At 48.3% G+C, this 19,059-nt stretch overlaps 1 protein-coding gene across 10 annotated transcripts in view; it reads left to right on the forward strand.

The window, feature by feature from the left end:
- MVP (major vault protein) overlaps positions 1–19,028 on the forward strand; it is a 25,379-nt gene extending 6,351 nt beyond the window's left edge. For 4 of the 10 annotated variants that reach the window (XM_083581885.1, XM_083581884.1, XM_083581886.1 and 1 more), the window contains exons 2-18: positions 2,352–2,419; positions 2,806–2,935; positions 3,850–4,045; positions 4,582–4,705; positions 5,085–5,216; positions 5,301–5,395; positions 6,937–7,173; positions 7,838–7,963; positions 8,301–8,459; positions 9,867–10,105; positions 11,942–12,139; positions 13,472–13,607; positions 13,879–14,090; positions 15,247–15,363; positions 15,479–15,605; positions 17,333–17,521; positions 18,749–19,028. In XM_083581885.1, coding sequence (XP_083438011.1) covers positions 2,814–2,935; positions 3,850–4,045; positions 4,582–4,705; positions 5,085–5,216; positions 5,301–5,395; positions 6,937–7,173; positions 7,838–7,963; positions 8,301–8,459; positions 9,867–10,105; positions 11,942–12,139; positions 13,472–13,607; positions 13,879–14,090; positions 15,247–15,363; positions 15,479–15,605; positions 17,333–17,521; positions 18,749–18,871 — 2,532 coding nt within the window. In that variant the 5' untranslated portion in view covers positions 2,352–2,419; positions 2,806–2,813 and the 3' untranslated portion in view covers positions 18,872–19,028. Of the gene's footprint in view, positions 1–1,957; positions 2,224–2,351; positions 2,420–2,777; positions 2,936–3,849; positions 4,046–4,581; positions 4,706–5,084; positions 5,217–5,300; positions 5,396–6,936; positions 7,174–7,837; positions 7,964–8,300; positions 8,460–9,866; positions 10,106–11,941; positions 12,140–13,471; positions 13,608–13,878; positions 14,091–15,246; positions 15,364–15,478; positions 15,606–17,332; positions 17,522–18,748 lie in introns of those variants that run through there. The other 6 variants (XM_083581888.1, XM_083581881.1, XM_083581883.1 and 3 more) reach the window with 6 other exon arrangements.
- Positions 19,029–19,059: the final 31 nt, after the last annotated feature.

Genomic DNA, 19,059 nt, shown 5'->3' on the forward strand with positions numbered 1-19,059 from the left:
GTCAAGAGGCTGCTGTAGATCGGGCATGAGGGGGCTCTGCCGTCATTGCCACCATGGGTGGTGCTTTCCTTGGATGATGGATCTGCTGCCCCCATGGATCCTGCTGCCTGAGGTGGCAGACCCAAAGGAGGGCTTGTGAGAGTGGTTGGGTGCAGGGGCACCAAAGAAGGAGGTTAAAAAAATGCCAGAGTGAACTGTTCTGGTGCTTTATTAAAAGAAAGTTGCAGACTTCAGCAAATCAGCCTGCCAAGTCTCCCAGCCTTTACAGATATGGGACGGACACCGCAGCGAGGACATGGCTTGTCCGCACCCAAGCAAATCTGCATACATTACTTACACACAAAGCAGCACTCGTCACTTTGGCCAGGACTTCCATCACTCCACCTGACTAGGTGAAGGCATAGGTGGCAAATACCCAAATCTTACAGCTACTTCCCCTTTCTGGGCTCAGAGCTCCGCACCCTAAGCCCACATATAAGGATAACATCAAAGCAAGCCCATTAGCCTATAACAAAGCAAATGCATATACAGTGGTACCTCAGGTTAAGAACTTAATTCGTTCTGGAGGTCTGTTCTTAACCTGAAGCACCACTTTAGTTAATGGGGCCTGCTGCTGCGCCGCCACTGCACAATTTCTGTTCTCATCCTGAAGCAAAGTTCTTAACCTGATGTAATATTTCTGGGTTAGCGGAGTCTGTAACCTGAAGCATATGTAACCTGAAGTGTATGTAACTTGAAGCGTATGTAACCCGAGGTACCACTGTATAGGAGCTCATTGCTGCAACAACTACCAATTAATTGTGGGGTTATCTCAACTACCAAGGTGGCGTTAGCAGAGCTTCCAGAACAGATCACCTTTGGATCAACACAGTGGTTGCCTCACCTTGCCTCACGGATGGGCTGGCCCTGATCCCCACCCTCTCTTTCTTTGGCTGACACTGCAGTGCCCACAACCATTGCAGGCATGATGCTGAAGTTGGTTACCAGTTCCCAAACATCCAGAAGGCTGTTTTCTACAATACGGTATTGAATCCTGCCTGCTCCAAAGCTTCCCATGATAAAAAGCCACTGTCAAGAGCATATTCACGTATGAATAATAGCCAAAAGATGTAGGGGGGGGGATAAGGAGCTAGGAGTGCACATCCCAGAATAAGCTCCAAGCACCACAAAGTTGTGCTTCTGGGGGAGTGTCTCCTGTAAGATGGTGTTGAATTCCATCTAGCTCAAAGCTTACTTGGGGCGCAAGGGACATATATTATTACATTTTTGGGCTATTGTCCATGTGCAGACACGCACTTGGCTGTTCCTTGCACCCAGAAGATTCCTCAACATTTCATAGAAGACAGTCTCCCAGTTGTGCAGGTGCGTGCTTTGTGTGGTCCCAAACGTTATCCTGAGTTGCTGGCTCTCAGTTCCTTGCTTTTTTATTGTCACATGTTATCACATATTTAGGAGTGTTGTGCAAAGATGGTCATTTTGGGCCAAGTCCAATGCTAGTCCTACTCAATGAGTAGCCTCATTGAAATGATCGCATCTAAGTTAGGGTCTGCTCTGAGCAGGACTAACATTGGTTACAACCCTTAGATGATAGAAAATCATTGCTTGTCCCAAAGGGAAGAGTCCCCTGAAAATGGAGGAATGGGGGGTCAGTATACTTACCTTGTGATTCAGTTCAGGGACATATATTTCTTTTTTAGTGTTATGAACTTTCATCAGATAAGGAACTGGGAATTAGGAAGCTACTTCAGCATGGTGAGGCAAATCTAGAACTAGGATATGAGAAGTAGGAACCAGCTTCAGCAACATAATAGTGGCTGAGATGTGTGGCCACACTTCTTTTTTGAGCAGCCCCAGTTCCGTTTGATAAGTTTGTCGTGTCTAAGAACTCCCAATATGATGATTAGGGGATACAACTACCAATGTCTTTCAAGGTGTGGCCCCTGCCCTTATGATTCCTTCTATGCTGTTAGGGTCATAAATTAAATTGCGCCATCCATTTAGCATTCTGCTTTCCCTTTAAAAGGTTCTCTCCCACTCGCTACTTTGCTCCTCCTCTACCAGGAACCGAAAGCTTCAGGGGGAATTCCTGGCTACAAAACTCTCCAGAAAACAAGCGCTCTGTTCTGCAGTAAGTTTTCTCCTCTCGCAGATTCCGCTTCCTTTTAGCTAGTAGACGTCTTCGCTTGGGATGTGCTCTGGATGCTATCCATCTAGAATCGGGAGGTTAGTTACAAAAGCAATAATCCCTTCCAAGGCTGCAGCTTGAGGAATTCGGAGTTCCTGAATCCTTCCGTCTGCCATTATCTGGAAATTTAATTTGTCTTGCTTTTTCTCCCTCCCCCCCCCCCCAGATACCAAGTGCTGCAGCTAAGCTGTTCGAGAAGTCTAGCCTGAGATTTATATTTCCAACAACATTCAGGTCCTGTAACTTCCTGTCCTAGTCTTTTTATGTGCCTGATTGCTAAGCACTTTCCCTGTAATTGCCTGGAGACTTTGATTCTGCTCCGTGGAAGTGGGTGTGTCCGCATCCAGGCTTCTGGTTGTTGCTGGATATTGGTTTCTGCAAAATAGGGCAGGGCTGGGTTCCCTCAGTTTGTTGAAGGATTAAGTGCAGCGAAAGGCATTGGTTTTAGCACAATGTGGATACAAAGGGTGTTGCACAGTTCCTCCAAGCCCTGCCCGTGGGGGTAAGCCTGTGGGAAGGTGACTCAGGAGTCGAGGGTGTGCCCAGGGCAGCGTTTTAAACTGGAGATTTCTGTCGGGTTCATCCTATTCAGATTGCCCTCTCTTTACAACCGCTCTCAGGAGGCGAGATGGCAGCTGAATCGATAATCCGGATCCCCCCATACCACTACATCCATGTCTTGGACCAGAACTCAAATGTGACTCGAGTGGAAGTGGGACCCAAGACCTATATCCGCCAAGACAATGAGAGGTGAGCAAGCCTCAAAAAAGGAGGGCGGCGGATGGGTAGTTTCTGTTTGCCCCCTTTCCTCAGGAGGGCTCCAGTAGTGCCACAAACAGTGGGCGATGCAAGTGTTAGTAATTCCCTGCAGTAGTTATGCTCCTCTTCCTGCTTCACCATTTTCTCTTTCTCCCACAGACATACACTTCACTTTTTAATAGTTGTTTATGAGAGGCATCGCCCGCCCTTAACCATAAGGTTTTGGGTTTTTTGTTTTCGATAAATTGGTTTCATTTATACGTAGGGGAGACCACAGTAACAGAGTCATTACTTTAAAATGGCTAAAAGAGAACAATGTCAGAAAGGGCAAACCGAACTCTATAAAGTTCTTAGGTATGTTACAACAGGCATGACTGTGGAATCTTGCCTAGGCCGAAGCTTACTTCAGGGGCAAAGAACATTCATATTTCTGTATTTGCACTAGTCTGTCACCGCACAGCCCAGTTGTAGGTTTGGAAGTGATTTGCATGAAGTCAGGGAAGTGGAGGGGATCCAGTTGCACAATGGTCATGGCAATGGAGTGAGAAAGGAGAGGCACCGAGAGGAAAGAAGTGGTGCTTTACAAAACGATGGGGAGAGGCTGAAGAGGGTGAGAAGGGGGAAACATTGAGGTTTTGTTTTTTAAACAAGTTTTAACAAGGGAGAAAGAGTGAACCAAAATGCCTTCTCAGCTCCCTTCTTGCTATACTCAAACCTGGTTTAAACTGCCATATCTTTCCCCTCAGTGTCCTTGCAAGGCTACAGGTATAATGAGGTCACTTTGCTAAACCTGAGCTGCCAACAAGCTCGGATATAAGATGTCTTCCCAGCCGCAGAGAACCCACAAGTCCCCAGTCCTAGCTGAGCCTTTTAATTCTTCCCTCCAAACCTGCTTCCCACTCCAGGATCGTGTTTGCCCCAGTGAAGATGGTGATGGTCCCCCCTCGCTATTACTGTGTCATCCTCAATCCAGTGGTCCGAGGAGCAGATGGTGCCGTTGAGCTCAATGTCGGGGGGCAGGTGCGGCTGAGGCATGCCGACCTAGAGATCAGACTGGCTCAGGACCCTTTCCCTCTGTACCCAGGGGAAGAGCTACAGCAGGTAAGGACATGTGAGCTTCTCCTCTCCACAGTGGGGGCCCATAGCGAGGGCAAAATCAGAGGGCCATTAGATGTGGGGCACATGTGTTTGGGCCTACAGCTGTTAGCAGTGATGGTTCCATTAACCTCCATCATCACAGACAATACGTCTCTGAATAGCAATAGCTAGGATCATGAGCAGGAAAGTGCTCTTGCGCCCAGGTCCTGCTTGGGGGCTTCGCAGGGGCATGTGGTCAGCCGCTGTGAGAACAGGATCCTGGACCCGATAGGCCTTTGGCCTGATCCGGTGGGGCGTTCCTTTGAGATTCAGCTCTTTGAGATTCTCCAGAGGAGTCAGAACATAAGAAGTGCCTGGTGGATCAGGCCAGTTGCCCGTTTCGTCCAGCATTCTGTTCTTACAGTGGCCAGCCGGATGCCAGTGGAAATCTTCATGTGTTAATCCAAAAGCAGGACCTGAGCACGAAGCCTTTGACTTGGGAATTGTTCCATTGCTGCTATGACTCCCTTTGCTCACTGTCTCCCCCTCCCTCTCTCCAGGGTGTTACACCTCTGCAGGTTGTCCTGCCTAACACTGCTCTGCATCTGAAAGCCCTCTTGGACTTTGAGGATGACCATGGCGGCAAATACATTGCTGGGGATGAATGGTTGTTTGAAGGGCCTGGTAAGTAAGAATAAGCTGAAGTTCAGTTGGGGCACAAATGCTTGGTATGCAGAGTGTTCCAGGTTCAATCGTGGGCTTACCCAGTTAAAAGGAACAGGTGGGAGTTGGTGTGAAGAGCCTTCACCTGAGACTTTTGCCGGTCAGACTAGACCAGGGCTTTCCAAACTTGGTCTCCCAGTTTTGTTTTGTTTGGACTACAGTTCCCATCATCCCTGACTACTGGCCCTGCTAGCTAGGGATGATGGGATTTGTAGTCCAAAACCCAAATTTGGGGAAACGCCGAACTAGACAATAGGTGGACCCAACAGCCTGGCCTGGTGAAAGGTCAGCTGTGTGGTTTGAGGCCCACCTTCTTGTATAACATCCTTGTTGTTCATAGGCACCTACATCCCACAAAAGGAGGTCGAAGTTGTGCAGACTATCCAGGCCACCATCATTCGGCCCAACCAAGCCATAAGACTTCAGGCACGGAAAGAGTGCAAGGACAGAGAGGGCAATAAGCGTGTGACAGGTATTCCTGCCATCCCACCTGCAGTCTTGTAAGGTATTCTGTTTCTCCAATATGACCGGCCTTGTGACTCCCTCTTCTTCACAGGTGAGGAGTGGCTGGTGAAGCGGGTTGGGGCTTACCTGCCAGGCGTGTTCGAGGAAGTAGTTGATACCGTTGACGCCTATGTCCTGACTGAAAAGGTGAGTGATGGGCTTGTTGCCCCTCGTGGTGAGTGGAGGAGGCATGTGGGTCAAGTAGCTGAGCAAGGATGCTTTGTAGGATATTGTTAAGAGTGCTCAAGGTCCATACTTTGGAGAACGGGGAATCGCAACAGCTCTCAGGGGAAAGTGATTGCTCTCCAGCCTAGGCACTTACAGTTGATTACCCTGCAGGTGGTTGAAAATATAATATTTTCAGAGTCAGAGCAAACAAGTGGGTGGGACAGCTTTTATCTTTGCCCCCCCCCCCGCTTCTCCCTCCCCGCTCAGTAGGCTGCCAGGGAAGAGGCCAATATCTTTTGCCAGAGCTCTGAACTGACCACTTGCAAAGTTTTTTTTGAAATACATAATTCAGCTTAGGGCCATGTAAAATTAGGCAAAGGGCCTCAGATGGCTCACTTGTGCTCCAGCCCAGTGGTTCCCAATTAGCTAAGTACTGATGAACCCCTGTTTTTCAAAAGCCAAGCCGTTAAACAGCTTACCTAGACCATTCCCCATGCTCAGGAGTAAGCAACCTAAGGCCCAGGGGCCGGATGCGGCCCAATCACCTTCTCAATCCGGCCCACGGACGGTCTGGGAATCCGTGTGTTTTTATATGAGTAGAATGTGTCCTTTTATTTAAAATGCATCTCTGGGTTATTTGTGGGGCATAGGAATTTGTTCATTCCCCCCCCTCAAAATATAGTCCGGCCCACCACAAGGTTTTAAGGGATGGTGGACCAGGCCACAGCTGGAAAAGGTTGCTGACCCCTGCCCATTCTGCAGTTGGCGTGGCCACCTGTTGGTGACCACATGAACTGCAGAACATGATGGCTCCTTAGGTTTTTATGTACCATATTTTTCGCTCTATAAGACACACCAGACCACAAGACGCACCTAGTTTTTGGAGGAGGAAAACAAGAAAAAAAATATTCTGAATCTCAGAAGCCAGAACAGCAAGAGGGATCGCTGCACAGTGAAAGCAGCAATCCCTCTTGCTGTTCTGGCTTCTGGGATAGCTGCGCAGCCTGCATTCGCTCCATAAAACGCACACACATTTCCCCTTACTTTTTAGGAGGGGAAAAGTGAGTCTTATAGAGCAAAAAATATGGTATATAGGAAGATATATACAGTCTATGCATGTGTGCGGGGGGGGGGAACAGAATTTAAAATGGTCATTTTAAAAAGTACATGTTCATTAATCTAGATAAAACCTGAGTTGTTACATAACTTCAGACTGAAGTTGCGTATCTTTTTTCCCCTAATGCATCTAAATATTATTGAAGTATGATGGTACAGTATCACAGCTGGCTAGTAGAAAGTGATTGGCTACCACAGCCAGCCAGAATGACTAGTTGTGTGTGTGGAGGTCACTTGTATGAAAAGTCTGTGGAAAAACAATGGTGGCTTTCCCCACAAATTCATGCCTCTTTCTTTCTTTCTTTCTTTCTTTCTTTCTTTCTTTCTTTCTTTCTTCCCCTCCCCTCCCCTCCCCTCCCCTCTCCTCCCCTCTCCTCCCCTCCCCTCCCCTCCCCTCCTCATAGAAAGCGCTGCACCTCCGGGCCTCAAAGACGTTCCGGGACTCCCAGGGTGTTACCCGGAAGACAGGAGAAGAGTGGCTGGTCACCATGGCTGACACCGAGGCCCACATCCCCGATGTTTACGAGGAAGTCCTGGGTGTTGTCGATATCACCACCTTGAACAGCTGCCAGTACTGCGTGGTTTGTGACCCAGTTGGAGCAGATGGCAAACCCCAGCTGGGACAGAAGAAGGTGATCAAGGTATGCGCCCAAACTCACGTAGCACAGAGGACTTTGGGGGCACAGTACTTCAAACCTCAGAAAGCACCATGGGAGTTTCACACTAGTAATTACGGCCAATCTCCTTACGCTGTAGGAGGGTGAATCTATTTATCTGTACAGTGGTACCTCGGGCTAAGTACTTAATTCGTTCCGGAGGTCCGTACTTAACCTGAAACTGTTCTTAGCCTGAAGCACCACTTTAGCTAATGGGGCCTCCCGCTGCTGCCGCGCCGCCGGAGCACGATTTCTGTTCTCATCCTGAAGCAAAGTTCCTAACCTGAGGCGCTATTTCTGGGTTAGTGGAGTCTGTAACCTGAAGTGTATGTAACCTGAGGTACCACGGTATATTGATATTAGGCAGGGGCCTGCTAAAAACTTCATTGTTTCACCAAGTCCAGGCATCTAATTTTAGCATGTGATATGCGGTTTTAGTGAGTACAGGTGTTTTATAATGATGTGTGTGTTTTTGTGGTATTTTTAAATTACTGCTTTAGACTGTCTCGCATCACTTAGGAGGTCTTTTGTTCTAGTAAGCGGTATATACGTTTTGTAAAATAGAATTGCCACATTTCTCAAGCTAGCTGCAGAGCCGCCCCCCGCCTCCCTCTCTGATTTTCCCCAACCCTCATTGCTGTTTCCGCAGGGGGAGATATCATTCTTCCTGCAGCCTGGAGAGTGGCTGGAGCAGGGCATCCAAGACGTTTACATCCTTTCGGAAGAAGAGGGCCTCCTGCTCCGTGCCCTTCGCTCCTTGGAAGAAACAAATGAGGTAGGAGGACCTGAGCTTGCAGTGGGGGCAGGTCCGCTGGAGCACATGGGGCGCTGCTGCCCCATTGCGTGACCGCCAGCCCAACCAGTCCAGGGGGTGGCCCTGGCTGTCAGCAGCCTCCTCTTTAGTCTCGGCAGCAACAGCAGGTTGGGGGACAAAACTAGAATTCCTTGGCTCTGCCTCTCATTGGCTCTGGCCTCCCTGCCTTCTGCCCTCCCAGTGGTAATCGGCACCGGCCACCCCTGTGAGCTTGTGCTTGCGCCAGGGAAAAAGACGTGTGGCTTCAACGCAGCTGGGCACGGGAGCCATTTCCCCCTGTTGTCTCCCTCACACCCAGGACGGAGAGGAGGTTACGCACAAGCCGGGTGACCGTTGGCTGATCCGGGGGCCCCTGGAGTACGTGCCGCCGGCCGAGGTGGAAGTTCTGGAGCGGCGCCACTCCATCCCGCTGGCTGAGAACGAGGGCATCTATGTGCGGGATATCAAGACGGGGAAGGTGAGTGGAGCAGGCAAGACAGCAGTTACCGGATATCGGCTGCTCCTGGAGAAGCCTCTACGCAGCGCAGCCTAAACACACCAATTAGCAGCACCCTTGAGACACACACACCTCCAGAGGTCACTGCTAACAAAAGTATCGTGGCACTCAGGACACAGTTTGTGTATTTGTGTACATTATTTATTAACCGTCCTTCAGTTGAAGCTTAAGAGCAGGCCTCTCTCTCTCTCTCTCTCTCTCTCTCTCTTTCTCTCTCTCTCTCTCTCTCACTCACACACACACACACACACACAAAAAAAAAAAAAATCGGGAGTGCAAAAGATATCATATGACTTCTATTCTGGTGCCTTGGTTGTGGTCCTTTGCAGGGATTAGAGAGAGAGTCCCTTGAATATGATCCTCGGCTAGAAGCAATGCTGAAGGTCGTTTTCCGCCGGCAGGAGACCCCAGTAAAATGTCCCTCCAGCAATCCAGCTGTTTTGCTGTTCTGCTGGAGAGGGTGTCAGGAAAGAGCCCCCCGTGACACTCCTGGAGGGACTGTGTTCAAGTCAAAGGGTTCCAGGGTCAGATTTTCCCAGCTCTTTCTGAGCTTATTGGGGCAGCTGAACCGAAGCTCGCTCTCTGATCACCGGAAAGTGCACAACCCCCTCAGAAAACTTTAAGGAATTAGAGGCATTTCTCTTGGCATGGAGGTTGCACTCGGTTGGAAAAGCTAGGACAGGTTTTTCCAGAAAGGTTGGTTGGCCCATGCATGGTCAGCTGTACTTCCTGCGCGCCATAGGGTTACTCAACACTATAGAGGGTGGTCAGAGGTCCTTTGAGAAGGAACCATTCTGAGGAATTGTGGTTCCTTTCTTATGCTGTGTAACAGAATGTGCCTCAAACCAGCCCACTAGTTTCTCATATCACATGATGGGGAAGACTACTGCTCTCAAGGCAAGACATTCGCTACTTGATGTAACACCCTCTCCAGTTAAGAGTGCCCAATTGGGTTCCTTTCCTATGTCGTTATTTTTTTCCAATAGATTGAGAAAAAAGTATACTTTCCAATGCTTAGTATGTTTGTTGGTTATTTGTTCCTTGCTTTTGTACTTGCTCCCCGCCCCCCACAAAAATAATAAAAATAAATTGCCAAAAAGAAAGAAAAAGCATTTGAAAGAAAGAAGCCATTTTGTTTGCTAGGCTGTGTAAAGTGAATATATAATATTCCAGGTTATTCTGGTAGGCTTTTCAGCCAGTGATGTTACTGCAGTATATTTCAATCTATTGTACTAGAGCTCAGCATAGTTCCTGACTGCTCGCTCTCTCTCTCTCTCTCTCTCTCTCTCTCTCTCTCTCTCTCTCTCTCTCTCATCTATCTGTCTATCTGTCTGTCTGTCTCTCTCTCTCTCTCTCTTTCTCTCACAGGTCCGAGCTGTAATTGGCCACACTTACATGATGTCTCAGGATGAGGAGCTGTGGGAGAAGGAGCTTCCGCCCCACGTGGAGGCCTTGTTGACTGTCGGAAGGGACGCTCTTGTTGATCGTTCCAGGGATGCATCTGAAGGGGGCACTGGGGCGGCCCGTGACCGGACTCGGGTTGTGACCTACCGCGTCCCCCACAATGCCGCAGTGCAAGTGTATGACTACAAGGAGCGGAAGTCCAGGTGAAAGGACCAATGAGGGAGTGTGAGATTTCCCTCCACCCTTGGAAGAAAGCTAAACGTGAAATATGAGGGGAGCAGTATGTTATTTGAGGGTCTTGCTTAACTCAGTAATTGGGAAGCCCATGTTCTTCCATTACGTCGTTGGACTACAACTCCCATTGTTCCTGTTCCTTGGCCTTGCTGGGCTGGAGCTGGTGGGACTTGGGTGCCCGCTGACCACAAGTTCCCCCACCCCTGGCTTACATTTGGGAATTAATTTCAGGAATTTGTGGCCTCTGACCCAACAGGAAGCCTTTCCTCCTTAATTGTAGGTGGAGGGGTTGCTGGTCTGTTCTGCGGGAGTTTCCCACAAGGCAAAGCATCGCCCTGAGAAGCTCCGAGTGAGCAGCTTGCTCTTGGCAACGGCTGATGGCGGAATGAAGCCTTAGCGGCCCCACCCTCCCAATTTGAACTTGCTCCTCTAAGCCTCCTCCCCCTTGCTTGAGAAGAGTGGCTCCTCAAAGGGCCAGCTCTTTGGTCTGAAGGCAACAGGCATTCCTGCTTTGTTTTGTGGCCTCTCGCCTGGCATTCTCCCTGTGGCAGACTCTTCAGGTGAACTGGGCTTGGAGGAAGGCACCTGTAAGGGGTTCTGCAGGCCCCTGGCTAGCAACCTCTGGTTCTGTATCAGGAAACCTTGGCCAGTGACACAGCAGCCCTAGCTTCTGCTAGTTCCACCTGCTCTGTCTCTGCGCTTGTCCCAAGAGCCTTGGCACCAAAAGCAGATGGTGTGACTAAGGTTTCTTCCAGGCCAGCTCTCTTGTTCTTTTTCATTCATTTGCCTGCATCCTTTTGTGTTCATATCCCACTTTTCCTTCAAGGAACTCGCAATAACATCCATGGCTCTTGCACATGTGCACACACACTTTATTTTTATTTTATCTTATTTTCTTATTTTATCTTATTTTAATTTTATTTTTGCCGCAACCCTGTGATGTAGGTTAGGTTGAGAGCTCTTTCCTAGCTTATTGTTTCTGTTAAGTTGTGGGTGAACATATCAGACGACACAGTGATTCTTCAAACAGCTCTTGTTTATTCACAGGCCAGAACAGAACTGAACTGGAAGGGTTCAGTCAGCCTGCTTATATAGAGCTCCAGGACAACGTAACTGTAACAATTTTCTAAAACTATCCAATCACTGAACGTCACTTTCGATCCCTTATTTGCATAACTATCTACAGTATCCCCCTGCTGGGGGATACTTCAATACATAACCGTTTCCCAGTGAGGATGGGCAGGCAAAGCTGTATTGAACCTTCTGAGGGCTTCTGTGAGGCCCACAGGCTCCTTATAGTTAGAGAGTTTCTCTAGAAGACTAGAAATAATGAAAGGAAGCCACTAATGAAAGGACCTCTTAACATGGGATCAGGTGTTTTCAAAACTAGGGGGTGATTCATCACTCATCCTACTCTTAATAGGAAGCTGCAAAACGAGTGGAAACATTTTATGAACCTTTTGGGAGACCTTTTCTGAACGGGACTTCCTTGTGAGTAAGCATTTTGAAAGGGCTGAGGTCATAAAGACAGGCATCACTGGTCAGTTCTGCGCTGCTCTAAATGCTTTGCGAAATCTCTCTTTTAACTCCACTTCTTTTGTGGAAAATCAATGTCTTAGCGGGACTAAATGAGTTTAGGGTGGATGGCAGTTCTGTCCTGGTTGAGCAGTGTCTTGGGAACACCTGCGATGTAGGCGGGCTGTGAAGATCTGTGCTGGTGGAGGTGCCGCGTTCCTTTCAAGAGTTCATTTCCAAGTCAGATGGAAATGAAGTTTAACGCCCCCCCCTCTTTTATTCCCCCTCAGGGTGGTTTTTGGGCCAGAACTTGTGCTTCTGGGTCCAGATGAACAGTTCACGGTGCTCAGCCTGTCGGGGGGCCGACCCAAGCGCCCCCATGCTCGCCGTGCCCTCTGCCTCCTCCTGGGGCCGGATTTCTGCACTGATGTTGTCACCATTGAAACGGCTGACCATGCCCGCCTGCAGCTGCAGCTGGCTTACAACTGGTGAGTTGGAGACTACTGCTGTTGGCAGGCCGAAGGGAGACCCCCAGGTGGGCCAGGAGGGGTTGTGCTGGGGGGTGGGGACATGTTGATAACAGTATGGAGGGCTGAAAGTACAGTGGTACCTCAGGTTACAGACGCTTCAGGTTACAGACTCCGCTAACCCAGAAATAGTACCTCAGGTTAAGAACTTTACCTCAGGATGAGAACAGAAATTGTGTGGTGGCAGTGGGAGGCCCCATTAGCTAAAGTGGTACCTCAGGTTAAGAACAGTTTCAGGTTAAGAACGGACCTCCAGAACGAATTAAGTTCTTAACCTGAGGTACCGCTATATGCACAGAACTGAGTATTTTTGTTATTTTCTTTTTTTATGTTATCTATAAGTCTTCCAGCACACGCAGGCATACACTGTGTGCCTTATTCTCCTCCCAGAATTCATATGTATTTTTGAAGCCTCTGGGTTAGCTCAGTTGGTAAAACATGAGATTCTTAATCTCAGGGTTCTGGGTTCAAGCCCCACATTGGGTGAAAGAATCCTGCATTGCAAGAGGTTGGACCAGGTGATCCCTGAGGCCCCTTCCAACTCCATAATTCTATGAAATAAAACAGGATGGGGAAAGACGCATGTGTCACCCAGGTGTCTTTACAGTTCACGTGTAAAGCAAACGTGGGATGTATTTCTTTTTTAAACGAGAAAGAACACATGATGGAGTGGAGGGCAACCTGCCCCTCGCTCCCCAGATTTATTCTCCATCTTCCCTCATTGTGCCCTGTAGTATTTAAGCCATTTCTCCCAGTCCTCTGGCTCAGTTCCAGCATGGCAGACAGGCTAGAAGGAAACTGGCCAGAAAAAAACTACTTCACGCAGCAAGACTGCAGCAAAGTGTGTTGTGTGTGCCAGAGGGAGGCTGTCATTTCCAGCCCTCACTCATTCCTGGTCTGGGTGGGTGGGTGTGTTTTGAAATAGACCCAGACCCACTTATGTTTGTGTTTCTGCCCTTTTACTTACATATCTCCACTGCATTTTATTTGGCACAAAGTAATTTTTCAGCAGGATCACAATGGATAAAATGCGAGTTGGAGGGAAGGAATAAGGTGGGGCCATGGGAGGTCAGGTCAGGTTGGCTAAGAGTTGTGGGAGATGACAGATAACAGTATCTGTCAGGGAAGACAAGTGTGTTTTGCTTAAGTCCCGTTCCATAAGTACTGGAAGACAGTGCTGCCAAGGCAGGCAGGCTCTCTGAACCTTGACTACACACTGCTGCTGTCATGTATTTTTTTATTTGTTTATACAACTGAGGACTATCAAATATATCCACCAATTTCCTCCCTCAGGCACTTTGAGATCCCCTCTGCTGCTGAAGCTTCCCGCCTGTTTAGTGTCCCAGATTTTGTGGGTGACGCCTGCAAGACCCTGGCCTCTCGTATCCGGGGGGCAGTGGCTGCCGTCACCTTTGACGACTTCCATAAGGTGAGCTGTGTTTTCCCCCTTGACTTTCTGTCACTTGGAGGGCACAAATACTTATATGTCTCTATTTTTTTTCCTTTCTGTTTGGAAAAAAAATAAAATTCCTTAGTCCTGTATTCATCAATATCCATGGCCAGACCAATATATTTTGCTGCCTAAGGCAAAGTGGCAGGTCTTGGTTTTGCATTGTCATTTCCCCAGTTCATTATACTAATGCGTTTGCTGGCGCAGAAGCTGTGAAATGCTATTTCTTACTGGAAATAAATGTTGCCAGAATTCGAACCGCCTGATCTGTGCTGCCGTGTTTGGCTTCGATGGGGAAGGGACCATGCGCGGCTCCCTCCGCTTCGCCCCCAACGGCCTTGTCATCAGCAGCATTGACATCCAGAGCGTGGAGCCCGTGGACCAGAGGACGCGAGATGCCCTCCAGAAAAGCGTCCAGCTGGCTATCGAGATCACCACCAACTCTCAGGAGGCAGCTGCCAAGTAGGGAACCTCTCCGGGGGGTGGGGTGGGGGGACCCTCAAGCCGACTCTTCCCCAGCTACGCTCCAATCCATGTGACACTTCCTTGGCCCAAAGCATTGCCTGGTCCCTCCTCCTCTTTGGCCTGTTATTCCTGTTCCCCCGTTAGGACAAAATGTCCATGAAACAACCATCTGTCCAGAATTCTGACTCTGGAGCATCATGATACATGCAGTGTCATTTTGGAAAATCCTTAGAAATCATGCTAGTTGCTTTTTTAAAAAAAAAAACCAATGTAATTCATAGCAACTTAAGACAACAAATAACATACATGAAAACCACCCTAAAAATAAAACAGAAAAATCTAAAACTCATTCCTGTTTTTAAAAGGCAGAATTGTTTTCTATATCCAGTGTGTGCGCACACATCCAGTATTTTACATGTACATGGCATGTAGATTTCAAAATCCTGTACCAAATTAAAGCTGGTCTTTATGGCCACCAGGAATTACACAGTTATCGCTCTCTTTCCATCCAAGATTAGCTCCCAGAGTAGCTCTCAATTAAAACTCACGCAAGTGGTACAATAAAATTAGGGATTTGGGAGGGGATGATCTCTTCGGTCCAGACCCCGGGCTCTGCTCTGCTCTCATTCAAAGACAAGCAGCCCTCTCTGCTGGGCAGACGAAACAGCTGTCCACACCCCTCTCGTGTCCTGTTGCTTGTTCTGCTTTAGCTAGCTGTGAGAAGAGGCAAGGAGCTAAACACGGCTCTGCAACCACCGGAAATCTGATTCGGGCATCTCTGGCTTCTGAAATTTCAGCAGGTCATTGAGGTGCCACACTTTCAAGCATGTCTTGGCAGCTGCATGGGCAGTTTAAGGCTTCCCAAGCTCCTTTCTTGACTCCATTCAAGTGTTCACATCTATTGCTTTCAAAACATCCAAGGCCCACAAGGAGTTTTTCCTATTCACTCGTCCCTCTCCATCTTCCTGACCCTTCCACAAGTGGCAAGCAGTCTCTCCCACCCCCTTTCCCTTTCAGACCACCAGAGCTTCAGACCAAGAGAGGAGGGCGGCAACTTTTTTGCAGTCCTTCAAATGGATGAATCTCTGCCCTGCCCACTCTGACCTTCTGTTTTTTCCTTCTCTGATACCATTTTCTTTCCCCCACATCTCAGGCACGAAGCAGAGAGGCTGGAGCAAGAGGCTCGTGGGCGTCTTGAGCGGCAGAAAATCCTTGACCAGGCCGAGGCCGAACGGGCCCGGAAGGAGCTGCTGGAGCTGGAAGCACTGAGGTGAGTGAATCAGGATTGAGAAGGGGCCAACCCCGAAGTGGCCCGGAGCGTCGCATGGGCCCGGCGGCAGATAACGTCCGGGGGGCTTCACCTTCCCTCACTCCTCTCCCCACAGCACAGCGGTCGAGAGCACCGGGGCGGCAAAGGCCGAAGCCCAGTCACGGGCAGAAGCTGCCCGGATTGAAGGTGAAGGGGCAGTACTGCAGGCCAAGCTGAAGGCCGAAGCCACGGCCATAGAGACGGTGAGCTCCTCTGTGTCCTCTTGCAGTTCTCTCCTAGTCTTGCCTTCCTCTTGGCGCCAAGACAGTGGTGGCTCTCCTGCTCCCCTCTCTAGCAGAGTGCAGTGGTACCTTGGTTCTCGAACTTAATCCAATATGGGAGTCCGTTTGACTCCCAAAACCGTTCGAAAACTAAAGCATGGCTTCCAATTGGCTGCAGGAGCTTCCTGCACTCAATCGGAAGCCACGTTCACAAACTGGAACACTTCCAGGGTTGCAGCGTTCAGGAGCCAATTTGTTCGCCAGCTAAGCCGTTCAGGAACCAAGGTACCACTGTGCTGCGGGCTGCTGGGAAAACTCATCTGAAAACTATGTTGACTGCTATAATTTCTTCTTTTTTGTGTTCTTTTTTTAAAATCTCCAAAGCATTTGTCACCAAACAGTTTTTTATACATATATAGTTTCTTCTTGACTTCCCACCCCTTCTTTCCTGATGTTTGTTTTTTAACTCCTTTTTATTAACTGTTTCGATAATCCACGGCTTCTATTTCAAATCTTGCCTGCGACTTCATGTATGGGTGATAATTTGATAGATAAATCTATCCATGGTCTCATTTCCTTCTTAAACACTTCACCATTGTGCCCTTGTAATTTAGCAGTCAATTTTGCCATTTTTCCAACTGCTATAATTTCCCTCCCAACTGTCAGAAGCTTGCTTACTCTCCTCCTTTCTGTGCATAACTCATAACTGCACCTTTAGCCTAATAATAGCATTGTTTTGGTTCTCTGTTTTGTAAGCACAGTTCTCTAGCGCTTGCCAGGGTTGGGGCATTTTGCTACAGTGGTGGATTTTTTTGCACGGAGATAGAGTTGAGTTGGACGGCATGCTGAGATCCATTTCAGCTCTAGCATTCTACCCTTGTCTGAGTGGAATTAAAAATTCCTGATTAAGAAAATGTTTCTTAATCAATACATCAAGAACACTACACTCGGGAACGCCTGACCTGGAGGACTTTTTAAATTCCATGGCTCAGCTATTCCAGGAGCCCTTGGCTTGGTGGCTCCTTTGGCGAGCCCTAGGCCCTGGCAGCTGCCCAAATTTGTTTAGAAGAAATGATGGCTTTATTAGTGGCACGTTTGAATTTTTAAATACATTGACTGGATCCAGAAGTGCCTTTCCATGTACTAAAGCCATCTTCCTCTTGTCAAAGTGGGGCCTCTCTTTATGCCCTTGTCTCCAGGACATCGGGAAAGAAAAGTGGAAAATAATAATAATAAATGCTTTTCCTTTGGTGCAAAACTCTTCCATAATTGGAAGTATGAGACCCAATTATCAAGACTGCATGCCACACGCTGCACTGCTTCTGGGCTCTTGTGCAGATGTTTTAACATAGAGCTGGCTTAAAAACTGTGGCCCTCCAGATGTTGGTGAATTCCCAACTCAAGCTACCTTGAGTCCTGCCAGGGGGAAAAGTGAGGTATAGATAAATCTACGATAATATATAATAATCGGCCACCATGGTCAATGGCAAGGAATGGTGGGAATTGTAATCCAAGACCATCTGCTCCTGGTCTAAGGAACCGTGCTAGTGGACTGCTTTTGCTTCCACTCAGATGTTTGGATCCAAACCAATGTGTCCTCCTAGGTGCAATGTTTATTTCAGAAAAACAACCCAAACCCTTTTCTGTCGGTTGTCCTTGTCCCATGTGCTGAGCATGTTGCGCACTCTCTTTCCCACCATCCCTTGCAGGAGTCAGAACTGAAGCGCCTGGACCGAGCGCGAGAGCAGGAGCTGCGCTTCTGCAAGACTCAGGCTGAGCTGGACGTGGCTCGGGCGGAGGCTCTGGCCGCTGTTGAAGTGAAGAAATTTGAGGCTGTGATAAATGCGCTGGGGGCCAGCACTATCCGTGACATTGCTGTGGCCGGCCCAGAGATGCAGGTGAGAAGCGATGAGAGGAGAGAGGGTTCTGGAGCAATAGGGAGGGGTTTTTTAGAAGTGTGTCACTTTTATCGGGGAAGGAGCCGTAGCTCAGTGGCAAAGCTTGTGCTTGGTCCCAGTTCTATCCCTGCTGGCGGCTTCCGTTAGGAAGGATCTGGCAACAGGTGATGGCCTGCCAGGTGGAGTAGAAGATAACTGAGCTTTTTCTAAAGCAAGTAACTTGACCTGGCCTAATGACTTGAGGGATGTGGGGGGCAAAACAGAACTTGAGTGTTAGCAACAAAGAATCCTAAGAGACTGCTATGTTTTGGCCAAGGTGATTGATGAATTATCTCACTAATCTTGGGCAAGGTCCAAGGGTGGTCGCGGACCAGATCCAGGCATTCTTGGAGGAAAATGATTTTCTAGATCCTTTTCAGTAGGGGTTCAGGTCTGGTTTTGGCACAGAAACTGCTTTGGTTGCCTCTGTTGGGAGAGAGACAGGGGAAATGTGTCCCTGTTAATTCCCCTCGACGTCTCAGTGGCTCTCAATACCATCGACCACTGTATCCTTCTGGAGTTAGGTGTGGCTAGCCCTGAGTGCCTTCCATCAGCTTCAGCTGGTGGCCCAGCTGCACCCCTATCTGCAGAGGGGTAGCCTAAGTTGTTGTCTGTTCTCTGGTAACCTCTAGATTAGATTACTGCAAGACATTATATGTGGGGCTGCCTCTGAAGATGGCTTGGAAATTTCAGCTGGTGCAGAATTTGGCAGCCAGGTTGCTCACCTGGGCAAGATGATTTGAGCATATTACACCAATCATGGCCTGACTGCACTGGCTGCCAATCAGTTTCCGGGCCTAATTCAAAGTGCTGTTTTTGACCTTTAAAGCTTTAAATGGCTCAGGACTACCTCTCACCATATGACCCAACCTGGACCCTGCAATCATCCTCTGAGGCCCTTCTTCATGAGATGCCTGGAGGGTAGCAACACAAGAAGAGGTCTTTTCTGTGGTGGCTCCCCATTTGTGGAATGCCCTCTCCAGGGAAGCTCGCCTGGTGCCTTCATTACATATCTTTAGGCACCAGGTGCAGATGTTTCTCTTTAACTAGGCTTTTGGCTGATTGATGTTCTATGCCTTTTAAAATGTGTTAGTGGGAGGGGGGGTTATTGGTTTTTGTTGTTATATTTTGTGTTCTCATTTTATATTTTTATATTATTATTAATAAAATAAATTATCTTCCATGCAGGCAAAACTACTCCAGGGCCTGGGCATTCAATCCACACTCATCACAGATGGTTCTTCCCCTATCAACCTTTTCACAGCTGCAGGAGGATTGTTGGGGATTTTGCCCAAGCCTTCTGAGACCTGATAGATCCTGGAGATGGATGCTTCCCTTCCGGATGAAAGCTTTCTTTAAGTACCTTTGCAAACAACATAGAATGTAATAATTTCCCCAGGCCATCGGAGCCTCCTTTGAATGTGCCTTTTTTTGTGTACAAGTATACAATAAACACTGAAGCAATCTATTCTATGTAATTTCCTTACTCATTTTCATTT

The sequence above is a fragment of the Podarcis filfolensis genome (genome assembly GCF_964270895.1).
Source record: "Podarcis filfolensis genome assembly, chromosome: 13".
NCBI lineage: Eukaryota > Metazoa > Chordata > Lepidosauria > Squamata > Lacertidae > Podarcis > Podarcis filfolensis.